Consider the following 14,170-nt stretch of genomic DNA (forward strand, 5'->3'; position numbering starts at 1 on the left):
TTATGGCAGGAAAATTCCCCCATAGTTTATTACAGAAATAAGGTTTTACAAACAAAACATATTACACGTTAATCCAATTAACACTCAAAAATAAAAGGACTAGAGCTGGCTAAGTGCCGCCCCAGCAAGTAAACAAAAATAACCAAACAAGTCAATCTAGATTGGTTAGAGCCAATCAAGAGCAGAGTCAGACTGTGAGGCAGAACAAAAGGCCATAAGGGCTTTAAATATTACCATAATATTACAACTTTATTCTCGAGTAACTACTACTTTCTTCTGATAATATTACGACTTTATTAGTATGACTGTATTCTTGTAATATTATGACTTTATTCTTAACCTGGGCCTAAAATTACTGTACTACTACTGTAAGGGTTAAACCCAGAAATACAAATTTGGTATCGACAAATACAACATTACCCATAGAAATAGAATATTTGGTTATTAGCAGCAATAGCTTGGCTGATGGTCAATTCAGGAAGGTGTCACAGCTAAACAGAAACACCAGGCCAAATAAAATTTCTTTGTAAAGAAAAAAACCCCTGAAATAATCAAGAAAATTTAAAATTGTGATAATAAACACACTTTTTGGAAACACTGCATTTATTTTGAACACAACTTTGTTTCTCTTTCAAAAGTAAAGAAATTGAATCCTTAAAATATGGGAAGTTGTTGTGCTAATGCAAACCATTAATGTAAATCATTTATTTATCTTCTATGCTCCAAAGCCAACTGCAATGTAGAACATCACAACTTATAAGCTGACATTTCGTTTCTGATTGTTGTGAAAGATAATCTGTGAAATAACTCTCTTGTTTACAGGCTTAAAAAGTTCTGGGGACATGGCCAGCCTGATAATGTTAATGGAAGTGAGGATTGTGCACAGATCTTGGAAGTCAACAAGACATGGAATGATAATAATTGTGGTGATTCTTTCCCGTGGATCTGTGAAAAAGCTCCAGTGTAACGATGGGTAAATATTAGCGGTTGCTTTCTAATTGAGGCTAAGTTTAAGCTTTACGTTTTGTACTGCAGATACCTGAAAATGTTTTAACTTTACATATTATAGATACAGTGCAGTAGCACCATTTCTAAAGTGCCATTTTTAAAAAAACACAAATTATCCATTTGCAGATTAGATTTAACTGTAAATTCTTTCACATAAAAGCTTCTTAAATATGGATCTGCAGCCTATTGTTGCTGCCAGTCTGCTGTCTGCTTCATTGTTGAAATTAATCCTGTCATCTGTGACATCTAGCAGTTTGTGGACGTCCACCAAAAGGCCTGATTTTTGTGACTGCAACAAATGTTCACATCAATACTGAAAGTACAGCTACCATTTAAATGGTGGCGATAGAAGAGAAAATAAAGAAAAACAACTGAACATGAGCAGAGGAACAACAAGACAATTGTTTTTAAGGAATACAGTGTGGAGAGATTATATTGTTAACCCCTTTGGATTATTTCTCAGGAACCATGAGGACAAAAAACTGCATTGTGTGTTTAGTGAGAAATTATGTCATTTTCTTCTTCTCTTGTAATTAGACAGCATACAAACTGCATCAATGCCCACAATAAGACTCATCTCTGAGTGGAGCGCAGCAGTTCATCTTAGTGAATATGAACACATTCCTGTCCACACAGTCTGAGTGACTCACATTTACATACGTTCAGGCCTGAACATTTGATCATGAATGTGTGTTCAGTGAACTTAGAACCAGCAGAACAGCAGGTACTAAAGGCCACTTTTTGTTACTTGACAGAACAAAAGCTTCTATCTGCTACATTGACTGTACTGGTTACTGTCCATGGTGATGATGGCGTTGGAAAGTGTTGTATGGATGATATTATCTTGAAAAGTTGGACCTGTATGTTGTATTATTTTTATTTTTTGTAGCTTTTAAAGGCAATTAAATGGTAAGCTTTCAGATTCTGGAGGTGTCTTTTTGTCATCTTGGGATCCATTTTCTTTGCCCACATGCAGAACAGAAAATCAGCTAAAGATTGTTTATTGAAATACAGAGATAAGAGAGGTGGAGAGGGTATGGTTCCTTGGGAAGATTCACGGAGTCATCAGCACACTATGGGGCAGCAAAAAGAGATGGTGAGTTTAGGGTATTTGGAAACGGGAGTTGTGAGATGAATTGGACTGATCTTACTTGTAGAAATGATGATCTCGGTCTGGGAGGGGTTTGACTGCGGGGGACAGGGCTTTGGTCTTCTTATGAAAATCCTTAAGCAGGTCCAGGTTCCAGAGGGGAGGGGAGGCTGAGCGGGATCCAGAAGAAGACGTGGAGGGCGGACAGGTAAGTTCTGGCATGGAGGGAGACAGAGGATCGGTCCGACTGCCAGTCAGAGAAACCAGGAAATGCTTGTGATCAGACTGAAGAGGTGAGGGTGAAACTCGGGCAACCAGTGGGTAATATCCACGGCGTCACGAGGAGAGTGAAATCCAAAAAAACAAGGACAAGATCTTCTCTGCGAGGATCCACGGCATCACGAAGAAACACCTGAAGAGGGAGGACAACGAGAGGAATTACACAGAATATTTCTCAAGAGAAAAACACAGAGAGTAGTGATGGCCAAATGAAGCCTCGTGAAGCAATGAAGCTTCCCAGACCATTGCTTTGCCCAGAGGTTCATTACTCGGTGGTTCATTCATTTCTCACTAGTGACATCTGCTGTTGAAACTGTGGCAGCCTTGTCACTCAGATAGACATACTTAAAAAAATTTGTATGTTTTTTTAAACATACTAATGTTTAAAAACATGAGTTTTTGTCAAACTCATGTTTAGTAACAGGAGAGTCAATTAAACCCTATTTAACTAATCTTTTTTAGTTATTAAAATTATTTGTAGCTAATCCTGGTATATGTTGACTGTTGGCTGTTTTCTTTTGTCATCGACTGATTTGACAATAGACAATTTGTTTTAGTGTATTTGGAGTGCGGTGCTTCTTGGGGGCAAACAGTATTCTTTGAGTTTTGATTTGCCTCCTGAAAAACTAAAATTCTTCAAAAATTCTCTTTTTCTTGGATTCCTATTGGCTCTCTGATTTGATCCCTTATATTTTTTCTCATCAGGCCAGAATGTTATTCTTCCAACAGCTTTAAGTCTGTTTCTGCTGTGCAAGACTAGTATATCTTTGCAGAACAAAGAAATAGTGGAAATTTCAAGAAGGTGAGAATTTTGGAGGTGAAGGGGTAAATTGTTTTTATTTAAGAATCTTGTGAGCGATCATCTCAACTATTCCCAGATGTCTGATTTTTTTCCTCTTGCTGGCTCCATTTCAATCAGGTTTATTTGTGTAGGACATTTCAGCAACAATGTAGTTTCAAAGTGCTTTACATAATAAAAAACACACAAATAAAAAGTAACAAAATATACCATAATCAACCATTGAGAAAACCAGTAACAGCTAACAGGAAGCTAAGTGTGTTTGTGAGACGTGGTAGCCGCGCTACTACGTAGAATGGGCATCAGCCAATGAAAAGCGGCCCCTGTGGTAAGGTCCATGTACTGCCCCTCCAGAAAAGCAGCCTCTGTCGCCATCTGGTGGACGAACGGTGAAACAGCAAGAGAAAACAAAAACAAACAAACAAAGAAAAATAAAAACCCCGGAACCCAACAGTTCTTTTTGTGCTCTTCAAGTTCTGGTGATCATTTAGATTTCCAAAACAATTGCAAATTTTACTGGTGAGAAAAGATTTTTGGACCACTGAGCAGCATTGAAGTTTGTTCATTCATTCGATTTTTTTCTGTTTCAGTCGATCATTTGTTCACTCGCTTCTCTCTTTTCTTCTTTCTTTCTCCATTTCCTTTGCCTGTTTATACTCATCCTATTATTCCATTTTTAGAGAACGTCTCAGAGCATCAGACAGGAAATCCATTCATTAATGAAGAAGTTTTACTGTTAAACATTCAACATATATACACTGTTTCATTTGTCTGTCTAATTATATTCCATTTGAAAATTACACCAAACTGCCTGAAGCAAAGGTGGCAGTAAATAAAGTAACAAAATAAATAAACACACAAACTCAGATTTGTCAGTTCAAGGTTAGTTGCCAATCTTGATATTTTACATAAGATTGAATGTTTATCTGGTTTATGTTTATTTCCTGTGTCTAGTTATTCTTAGTTACTCTAGTTTAATCAGTGATAATGCATTGTTGCATTCTCACTGATTAAGATCCTGCTCACATTTTTCAATCATTAACTCACTTTTTCAACTATTTCAGATTTTATACTAATTTCTGCTTCTGCTAATTTATGCTATTTCTTTTGCTATGTTTTAGTTTTCAGCTTTTTCAACTTTTTCAGGTTCTTAGGTTTTGTTCTGCTTTTTCTTGCATATTCTGCAGCAATCATTCTGCAGATATGCATTCTCACGGCTGCTTTGCTAGGATCAGCAATTTTTCTAGTCTAATCAAACTTTTTACGAATTCTTACGTGAAACTCAGAGAGGTTCCATCAACTCACCACCAAGATCCCTCAGTTTCTCTCAAACTAATCCAGGCGTCCTTCTTAAATTTAGAAAGAAAATTCTGTAAAATGTTGACATAAAAAAACATATTATAACTAAATACTCATTTAAATGCTTCAGAAGAAACTTTCACAACAAAAAAAGCAGGCTGCCTTTTTGTCAGTGGAATATCTGGTGGTTGATGGTTTTACATTTACATAATACTCTGCAGAAAATACAAGACAACATGCCTGTTGACTGTATAACATGTGGTTTTATTTCTGTGCTTTAAAGCACAATCTAAGCTGTATGTTTGTGTCTGTTGTTGCGCCGTATGAAACGTGGTCTAATTCTGTCACAAATTTAACAGGAAGTAGCATGACTCTCAGCCTGATAATGGTGGGACCAGTGGAAGATGGGGCGAGGAGGACTGTGTACATGTCAATAACAACGACAAAGTGTCTTGGAATGATTTTTCATGTGATGGTGCTAAACACTGGATCTGTGAAAAAGTGCTGAAATTGGGTGTTTGAAAAAAAAGGTCTCTAAATATAATGTTTTATATTTTATTCTTGAGTTTTAAGTATTCCATCTCTAAAAACAAAGCTTTTATAAAGTGCTTTAATAGTCCTGTATTCAAATTATTTCACAGTTTGACAGAGAGCAGAGACTGCCATCTGCTGGAGACTGTAGTGACTGCACCGAGGACGTGACATGAAAACTGATGCATGGCTTGATGCTACTGGAGATGTAAATAAACCTAAAGAAAATTATGACTTTATGCAGAAAAATGTATTCAGACTGTGTCAGTTGGTGGTTTAGTAATTGTAATATTAACTAATTTATTAATATTCGAGGATTACCTCACTTTTTTAAAAGATTTGATTTCCTTAACAGTATTGCTGTTAGGGAAGTGAAACATAAACATGTTTTTGTGTAGATAATGTGCTGTTATTCTGTCTAACCCAGACTGTAGTTTGTCTTAACATGCCCTGTATCTAGATTAACTCAGTAAATGAAGTACAAAATTCTTGCTTATGACTTCATACTCTTTAAAAGTCTAGAAAAAAAACCCAAACATGATTTAAGCGGCAAATGAATAAGAACATTTTTAGGAGTTGAAATACCAATTCTAATTTATATTTTTATGACATACAAAAATAGAGTTGGACTTTGGTAGACAGGAAATTCCTGACAGTATTTCTGCATTTAGTACTTTAGGATAAATTAATATTTTATCAAGACTTTCCCCAGTGTATTATAAGCTTGGCGGGCCACCAGGCTTTACTTGCGCCTCCACCAGGCTAAGCATTGTTAGTTTTATTTATTGTAAGGGTTTTTAAGACTTTATTGTTGGTGTTTAGGGATTGTTGATAATGTCTTCCAATAGCACATATCACTTAGTGATATTTTCAAATTTCCTCTCAACTTTAAACATTTTTTAATTCGAAAACACAGGACGAATGCCCTAGCTTCATTACCACCAGGCTTAGCTAGTTTTATGGGGGAAACCCCAATATCCTCGTCTGCAGCTTCCATTCTTCAGCTTAAGACGTGGGGTCTCGATTGGGGCGATTTGCCAACTCTTCTCATATGTTGCTGTGTCTTTCTGCCTCCTTAGAGGGCTTGTTGACTGAAAGGCCTCCCAAAGGCAGGGGACACAAAGACGAGTCTTGGGAACAGGTTGTTGGATGCACTACGTCCAACGACTCATTTGTTGTTCATCATTGTCTTCCATGATGTGTGGGTTGTGTCTACATAGTGACACATTACTTTCTCTGGTCAGGTCAGAATGAACTTTGGATGCAGATCCACAACACTCCTCATTCGCACCAAAAGTACGTGTGCAGTTTGAACAGTTCACCTAAAGACTTGCTAAATAAATGGAATCCATACTGGACTGGTCGTCATTGTAGTTCCTGCTTACACACATCATCCTTCTTAAAAATCACACACTACACCTGTTCAGCAGAGACGCAGACAGCTCTTTTAATGGTCAGGTCTAAGTTAGGGATCTAGGCACAGAAATTACACACAAAAAAAATACATACAGCCAAATTATAGACAGCCAAAATATACCACAATAGAAAAGGATGTAGTTGGTTTTGGACCCTAGAAGACAGAAATGGTTTTTGATGTTTACCATAAACACAACAACTTCCCATATTTTAAATACAGTTTCTCTACTTTTGATAGCGGTGTTCAAAGTAAAAACGGTGAACACAAACACAAGTCAGAGTCTCACATTATGGATGTCAAAGACTGACAATCATAAACACATGAAACACAGAAATAATTATGAAGCTATAGTTTCTTTGTTAATGTGTTATTCAGTTTAAAAATATATGATTTTCTCATCAGGGAAGGTTAATCTGAGATGGTCTGGTATATTTTACTGAGCAGAGCGATTCTCCAAACCTCAAGGTGGAAAATGTTTTGCATACAAACTCCATCGCTGCCGTCCTGTGACATCACAGTATATCGTTTGTGTTTTTACGCTTTTATGCTGCAGCTCACCTCTGCTTTCAACGAGAAAAAGATTAACTAAAATTTCTCTAAATAAAATTCTGACGGTGCATCATGGAAATGACGTGATTGTGTGAAGTACATTTGTGAGTTATAAATGTACTTCACACAATCTTGTCTATATCTGCCAATCCTGCAACAGTTACGTCTTCAGCTTGAAAATATCTATGTGGCAAAGTGTTTTAAGGAAGCTGTGTGATTGAAGTGTTACTTTCAGTTTGGAGGTTCTTCAGGGACGTGTGCTCAGTCTTTTGCTCTTTAATGTACTTCATCTACTCCACACGATGCGTTGCCAAACTCAGCAATCAACAACTCCTGAACTTCATCAACAATTCGACAGGAGTGGGACTCATGAGAAATAATGATGGAAATGTGTTTAGCTGATGTGGCGTAAACAATATGCTACTTATCAACATACTTTGATTGTGGATTTGGCTCAACTGTGAATAAGTAAGAACAGTTTATACAGTGTTAATTCAACAACTATCTGCAGAGGATGAACTTTCTCAGCAGGCTGGAGCCAGTGCAACCTTCTCCCTCCACCTTCATGATGGTTTCCTTTCAAACCATCACACCAGGCTGAACCACATTTTGGTCAAACTGTTGTAGTACAGCTGACAGGCTAACGCTATAATCAACAGAGAGAAACAATGGGAGAGTTTAACAAGTCTCACTTACTTTCTTTGATGAAGATATTAAAAGAAGTTTCATGTGACACTTCTCACCCCACATCAAACATTAAGTGAAAGTTGAGGCCTGGATACAAATAAAATGCTGAGTTGCTTCAGAAAACTGTTAAACATGCATTTTCTCAGCTTTTCTCCAGGACTAAACACTTTCATTCAATATATTTTATGACAGGAGGAATGACCTGACATTTCTAGATTTCAACAGGAGATATTTTGAAAAAATATTAAATGTAACAACAAGTTGTAACTGTTTTTTACAGTTTAGTTAGAACATTAATTTTGGTCTCTTTCATTACCACATGGTTTGTAAAGATGCAAATAAGTTGTGTTTTCTGTCTTGTTTGTTAGGTCAATTTGTGCTCGAGTTCTTTGAGTTACTACCTGAGTTGAAGTCCGATATGTTGTCTTCTGTTTTTATGTTGGCCCAATTCATCATTTTTTGAAATATTGTTTTTTAACCTTTTTTTTAATATACTGTATATAAATTAAGGATCTTTTTAAAACTACTCAGTATCTCTCTGGCTGGTAGGTGTTAATCCCTCACACTAGTCTATAATTTCGCATGACTAATTTTAACTCTAAAAATATTTATCTTTCTCAGAACTGGCAACTTCCTCATGTCAAACTCAGTTTCGCATTTCTCATATACTTCTGGTTTTGCTGCAGATCAGAGAGTCTACAAAACGTTCAGCATCTGTCAAAGCAATGGAGGAAATCCATATGAATGTTGATCCTGTGAAAACTGTCTGTCAAATTCCTGTTAGAAAAAATGAAGGTAAGAACAACACAAGAAAGAGAAGCAGGTCTATATTTTGTCATTATTATGCAGCAGAAATTAATGTTATTGAAATGTATTTCCTTTGATTAGGTCCTGGCAGCTCTAAGAAGAGGCTCTATGTGGGTGTTATCATCTCTCTGGGGCTTCTGAACGTTTTCCTGCTGATTGGGCTCATCAGCCTTGGTGTTTTCTGTGAGTTTTGTTTATTTAACTTTCAAGAGTCTGTTCTTTATTTTTAAAGGTAGAAAATAAAAAATTTTCTATCATCAAAATCCAAAATGGTTTAATTATTCTCAGCTTTGCAAACAACTTTCTAAGCTAAAGTTTAATGAGTATATTTTATTAAGTTTTCTGCTTTTCTCTAATAATATACTTTAATTACTTTAACTCATGATACAGGCAGCTTGGCAGCAGATCTCACCATCACCAAAGACAATCTGACTGATCGTCTCCAGGACAGCAATAACCAGCTTTCTGTAATGATTGAAGAAAGAGACCGTCTGAATGCAACCCTCACAGAAATGTCTAACGAGATGATCAGGCTTCAGAGTTTGTTGAAGAAAAGTAAGTCTTCAGGTGTTTGTGAGAAAAACTTATTTTATAAAAGTCAGAAGATCCTTTTCATACCAGCTTTGGTTTAAGTTCCTTCCAGCAGAGTTTCACTTATTGCATCCTCCTCCATCTGTGGGTATTTTATGCTTTTTTAACTGTTACCAAAGACCCTGGATCCTCAAAATAATCTGTTTATCGTTCAAACCTTAATGACTTTACAAATGGGTGATTAAGAAACATTGACTTCCTGTTAAGCAGTGTTTAAAAAAAGCTACATATTAATTTATCTCTTAGAGAAAACCTGTCCTGCAGGATGGAGGACGTTCAACTCTTCTTGTTATTTCGTCTCTACATCGTCTGGCTCCTGGAATAAAGCCAGAGAAGACTGCAGGAACAGAGGAGGAGATCTGGTGGTGATAAATGACGATGATGAACAGGTGACGTGGTCCCTCAGTGTGAGATTATTCATTTATGTTTGCGAATGAGATTCATATATTTCTTTCATAGTTTAATGTAAATATTGTGTAACAAGATGTTTCCATTTTGCCTCTATTATTTTAGTACAATCCACAGACATCACCATTGTGTTATAGTATTACATATACAACAATACCGCTGCCTATTTCATGCATATTGCTGTTTGAATAGGTTCAGTTTACATTTTTTAAATAAATTTTTAATACAATGAAATACACCCAAAAAATTCAAATACGTTAATGTGAACATTTTAATTTTAAACGGCACTGTCGTCCATCAGACTTCTTCTTTTTTGCTTGTATGTCAAACATATTGATACCATATTAGGATAAACTGAGTAGATACAAATCTTAGCATTTCTGACTTCATTTATTGTGCGTTGTGTCGTGTTTGGGTTTGAATTATTTAGCCCACACACTGAAACACACTGGAAGAAGATGAATGTTTAACTGTGTGCTTATGTTCTTATTTTTCCTGTAAAATAAAGAAACGTGGAACTGACTCAAAAGAAAAGGAAACCTTCAGATTAAAGTATAGTTAAAGTTTAAGAGGGATTCATTTTTTTATGAAGACAATTAGAAAAATTTTACTGTTTAATATTTTAGGTGGATAAATTCTAAAACCTTTAATAGAAATGTTCTTTACCTTGGTTTTTGTCATGGCATGTTATAACATAAAACAGATAACTGCTGTACTGAAACCTTAATATTTTTTCTATAATATTGACAGAATTTTCTTTCTACAATCATCAATAAAGAACCATGGATTGGTTTGAATGATATAGAAACTGAGGGATCCTGGAAGTGGGTTGATGACACTCCGCTGACTCAACTGTGAGTTTTCCACTTTATTTCTCATTCATTGCTAAGAAAAAAAAACTGGTTTTACCATTCAAAATTTCACTGAAGTGTAAAAGATTAGACAGGACTTACAGTGATTAGTGGCAGCTTTGAGACATAAAATTTCACTCAAACAATATGTAAGAGTTATTATTTCTCACATTAGAAAAATGAGTAAAACATTTGTTCTTCTGAAAAGCTCATCTTATCCAATAAGCATTTGATCCACCACTGACTTTAAAATTTGTATACAAAAAAATAAATGAAACGTCTCATAACTTTATGCCAGATTTATTTTAACAATGATGCATAGAATATCAAAGAAAAACTGAGAAAATTACATGAGAAAAAAAAATTAATTTGCATTTTATTGAAGGAAATAAGTATTTGACCCCCCCAGTGAAACATCAGTTAATATTTGGTGACAAAACCCTTGTTGGGAAGCACAGCAGTTAGACATTTCTCGTAGTTTTTATAATGTGTGCAGAACCTTCAGGAGTAATTTTGACCCTCTCTGCAGATCATCTCCAAGTTCTTGAGGTTTTAAGGTATGTGTTTGGAAACGCGAAGCCTCAGCTCTCTCCATAGATTTTCATTTGGATTGAGGTCAGGAGACTGGCTGGGCCATTCCTTGACTTTGATATGCTTCTTCTGGAGCCACGTCTTTGTTTCCTTGGCTGTATGTTTGGGTCATTGCCGTGCTGGAAGACCCATCAATGACCCATTTTCAGTGACCTGGCGGAGGCAAGGAGGTTGTCACCCAGGATTTTGCAATACATGGCAATGTTTAACTTCCTGTCGATGCGGTGAAGTTGGCCTGTGCCCTTAGAAGAAAAACACTGCCCAAACATAATACTTCCACCACCATGCTTAACAGTGGGGATGGTGTTCTTAGGGTCATTTTCTGCATTTTTCTTCCTCCAAACACTTGGAGTTGAGTTGTGGCCAAAGAGCTCAATCTTGGTCTCATCTGACCACAGTACCTTCTCCCAATCTCTCTCAGAGTCATTAATAGGTTCATTGACAAACTTGTGGTGGGCCTGGACGTGAGGCTTCATGAACAGAGAAACCTTGTGTGCACTGCAGGATTTCTCAGTGTATTACCAATGGTTTTTTTGGAGACTGTGGTCCAAGCTGTCTTGAGATCATTAATCAGCTTCTCCAGGGCCGCAACTACATATTTTTGATGTGGATGCGAACATCATCATTGTAGGCTAGCTTAAGCTAACCTGAATATTTACAACTCTCTTGTTGATACACTGACATTTCTTACCTTCTGTCTTTCAACCACTTTGAAAAGCTTTTCTTCGTCTCTCCAACATCTTTATCCTTCCCCCTCTTCCGTTCACCTGCAAGTTGCCGGGAGGTTCGGCGTGCAAGCCAGCATGTGGAGGGGTTTAAATAAATTAGAAGATTGTCTAAAAGTTTTATTTGAATACTTGAGTTAGAAAAAGTAAACTCATTTATATATTTGATTTATGTAATACGTTATTTTTATTATCTTGACAAAATGTTGAAGGGTACGCCACAAAGCTCTATATGCAAGCGTGTTAATGGAAAGTTGAGTGGAAGAAAGAAAGTGTGGTAGGACAATGTGCACAACTGTCTAGGACAATTTTGTCAGGATTGTGAAACAAAGCCCAGTAAAGAATTTGGGAGAGATTCAGAAGGTGTTGACAACCACTGGAGTCTCAAGAGACATACAAACTTAAATTCAATTTGAATTCAAGAATACATTATTGATCCTAAAATTAAGTAAAATATGGTTAAATATCATGTTATTCAAGGTTCTTCAAGTGGTTGTTAGGAAGGATCTCTTGTAGCAGTCTGCATTACAGCAAACTTGATGAAGCCTCTGACTGAAGACTCTTAGTCGTAAAGTAATCTGACATCATGAGCGTCATACTTGGGATATAAAGTTGCCCAGTTGTCTTTATAGATGAAAATACATTTTGACTTTAATTTGGGAATTAAGGTCCCAGAACCTAAAGGAAAAGTGTGGAGGCACAGAATCGACCGTGCTTGAAGTCCAGTGTGAAGTTTATTCCACAGTCAGAGAGGATTTGGACAGCAACGCCATCCGCTGTTCATGTCCACTTTGTTTTTATCAAATATAAAGTCAGCAAAGCCATCTACCAGGGAATTTACTGCACTGCTGTCAGCTTAGTCCACTTTATAATTCAACCAGGTCAAATTCATCCAAACCAGTTTTTGTCTGGTTTGGTCTAAATTCAGTTTAAATCAATTCAATTCATTTGAACAAAAAATACTTAGATTAAGATCCAGTCACAATTTTAGTTCATCACTGTTACAAACTGATTAGTGGATATAAATGAAGCCCATCTGATTGTTGATTTACCAACAATTTCTACATCTAAAGCACGGGGCGACTGTGGTGGAGAACAACTCCCTTTCAACAGGAAGGAACAGCAGTATGAGCGTTGTGACTGTACTGTGATCGGCTGAGGGTTGAGAGGACAGAGCAGACAGAAGCACAGGTCCAGGATTACAGTCAGAGCCGTAGGCGTAGGAACCGGGGAGAACTGGAGGGGACATTATAGTACCCTAGACCGTTACTTGGTCTCTGACACTAACGACAATAAACGCAGGTAATATACACTGCTCAAAAAAATAAAGGGAACACTTAAATAGGTGTTTAACACTTAAAGGGTTCCCTTTATTTTTTTGAGCAGTATACTTGAAAACAAGGTAAAAACATTGTCCGTTAGAATGGATGAAAAATGTTTAGATACTTAAATAGCACATTTTTACAAGAAAAATGTCTAGCATAAGCTAAAGCTAATGTTAGCCACAAAGTTTAAAGGAAGTAAAACTCACCTTCGTATCTGTGTATAACGAGGCGAACATCTTAAAACCTTTCTCCAGCTTATTGTCGGGGCTTCAGATCGATGTTCATCATTAATTGTTACCTTGGACAAGCCCTGCAGACGCCCAGTGTAAAGAGCCTTTTTCAATAGATCGGAAAAGATTGAGCCGCTTTGCCCCGAACGTGGAAGCTGAGGTGCAAAGAGCCCAACAGTTCAGAGTTTCTCATAAATCCTTTATTGTCACTATTTAAATATCATATTCATTGTTCCAGGTAGGGGAAGCCATGCTTTGCTGCATTTTACAATGAACTTAAGTTTTATATCCAGACTATCAAAGACAGAAAATAGCTATTAAAACAATTGAACTCTGTACTGCTTTGAATGAACAGTTGGGAACCGAAGCCCCGTAGCTTTTTCTTCATCTTGAATATATTTATCTGTATTTGTTTTTTTCTGGAGGCAGAACAAATGTTTCACTCTGTCGTTGTACAGTGTGTCTGTGAATAAAGTTTAAAAAAAAAACATCCCCCCCCCTCCCCCACACCCAACAGATTTCTTGTGGCTTTGATGTCACAGTGATGTCACTCATCCTGTCTATGACATCACTGGCGGCTGCCTTTGTATTGCCAGATTCCACAGAGAAATTCATTTGCAGTTTGAACCAGAGAGCAAACATGGAAGAGGATAATTTTTTGTTGACTAAAATAAACAATTTACAGAAGAACCGCAGCAAGCTGCAGGAGGAGAACCAAGAGCTTCAGAAAACTGTGGAAAGTCTGAAGATTAAAATAGAGAGACTAAACAGAACGGACAAGACACACGACTGGCATGAGGAAAATAGCTTACTTTTAAAATCAAATGCATTTTACAAAAAACAAATCAGAAAAATTAATCTGGACCTGGAGGAAGAAAATGCAACTATATGCCAACTAAGATGTGATAATGAAGCCAAATTAAGAATAACACTTAAACTGGAAGAGGACCGGAAAAAACAGAGAAACACTGCAGAGGATAAAT

General features: G+C 36.7%; 2 protein-coding genes across 3 annotated transcripts in view; both read left to right on the forward strand.

Moving 5' to 3' along the window:
• Positions 1–5,089, forward strand: part of LOC116723414 (C-type lectin domain family 17, member A-like) — a 30,257-nt gene extending 25,168 nt beyond the window's left edge. The window contains exon 6 of the mRNA XM_032568278.1: positions 4,835–5,089. Coding sequence (XP_032424169.1) covers positions 4,835–4,841 — 7 coding nt within the window. The 3' untranslated portion in view covers positions 4,842–5,089. The remainder of the gene's footprint in view (positions 1–4,834) is intronic.
• Positions 1–14,170, forward strand: part of LOC116723410 (CD209 antigen-like protein C) — an 85,758-nt gene that overhangs the window by 5,803 nt on the left and 65,785 nt on the right. Inside the window, exon 6 of one of the 2 annotated variants that reach the window (XM_032568270.1) lies at positions 823–1,930. The exons of the other annotated variant lie outside the window; for it this stretch is intronic. Within the exon in view, the coding sequence (XP_032424161.1) occupies positions 823–967 (145 nt within the window). The 3' untranslated portion in view covers positions 968–1,930. Of the gene's footprint in view, positions 1–822; positions 1,931–14,170 lie in introns of those variants that run through there. 2 annotated transcript variants of the gene reach the window in all.

This window comes from Xiphophorus hellerii, chromosome 7 (assembly GCF_003331165.1).
Source record: "Xiphophorus hellerii strain 12219 chromosome 7, Xiphophorus_hellerii-4.1, whole genome shotgun sequence".
Classification (NCBI taxonomy): Eukaryota; Metazoa; Chordata; class Actinopteri; order Cyprinodontiformes; family Poeciliidae; genus Xiphophorus; species Xiphophorus hellerii.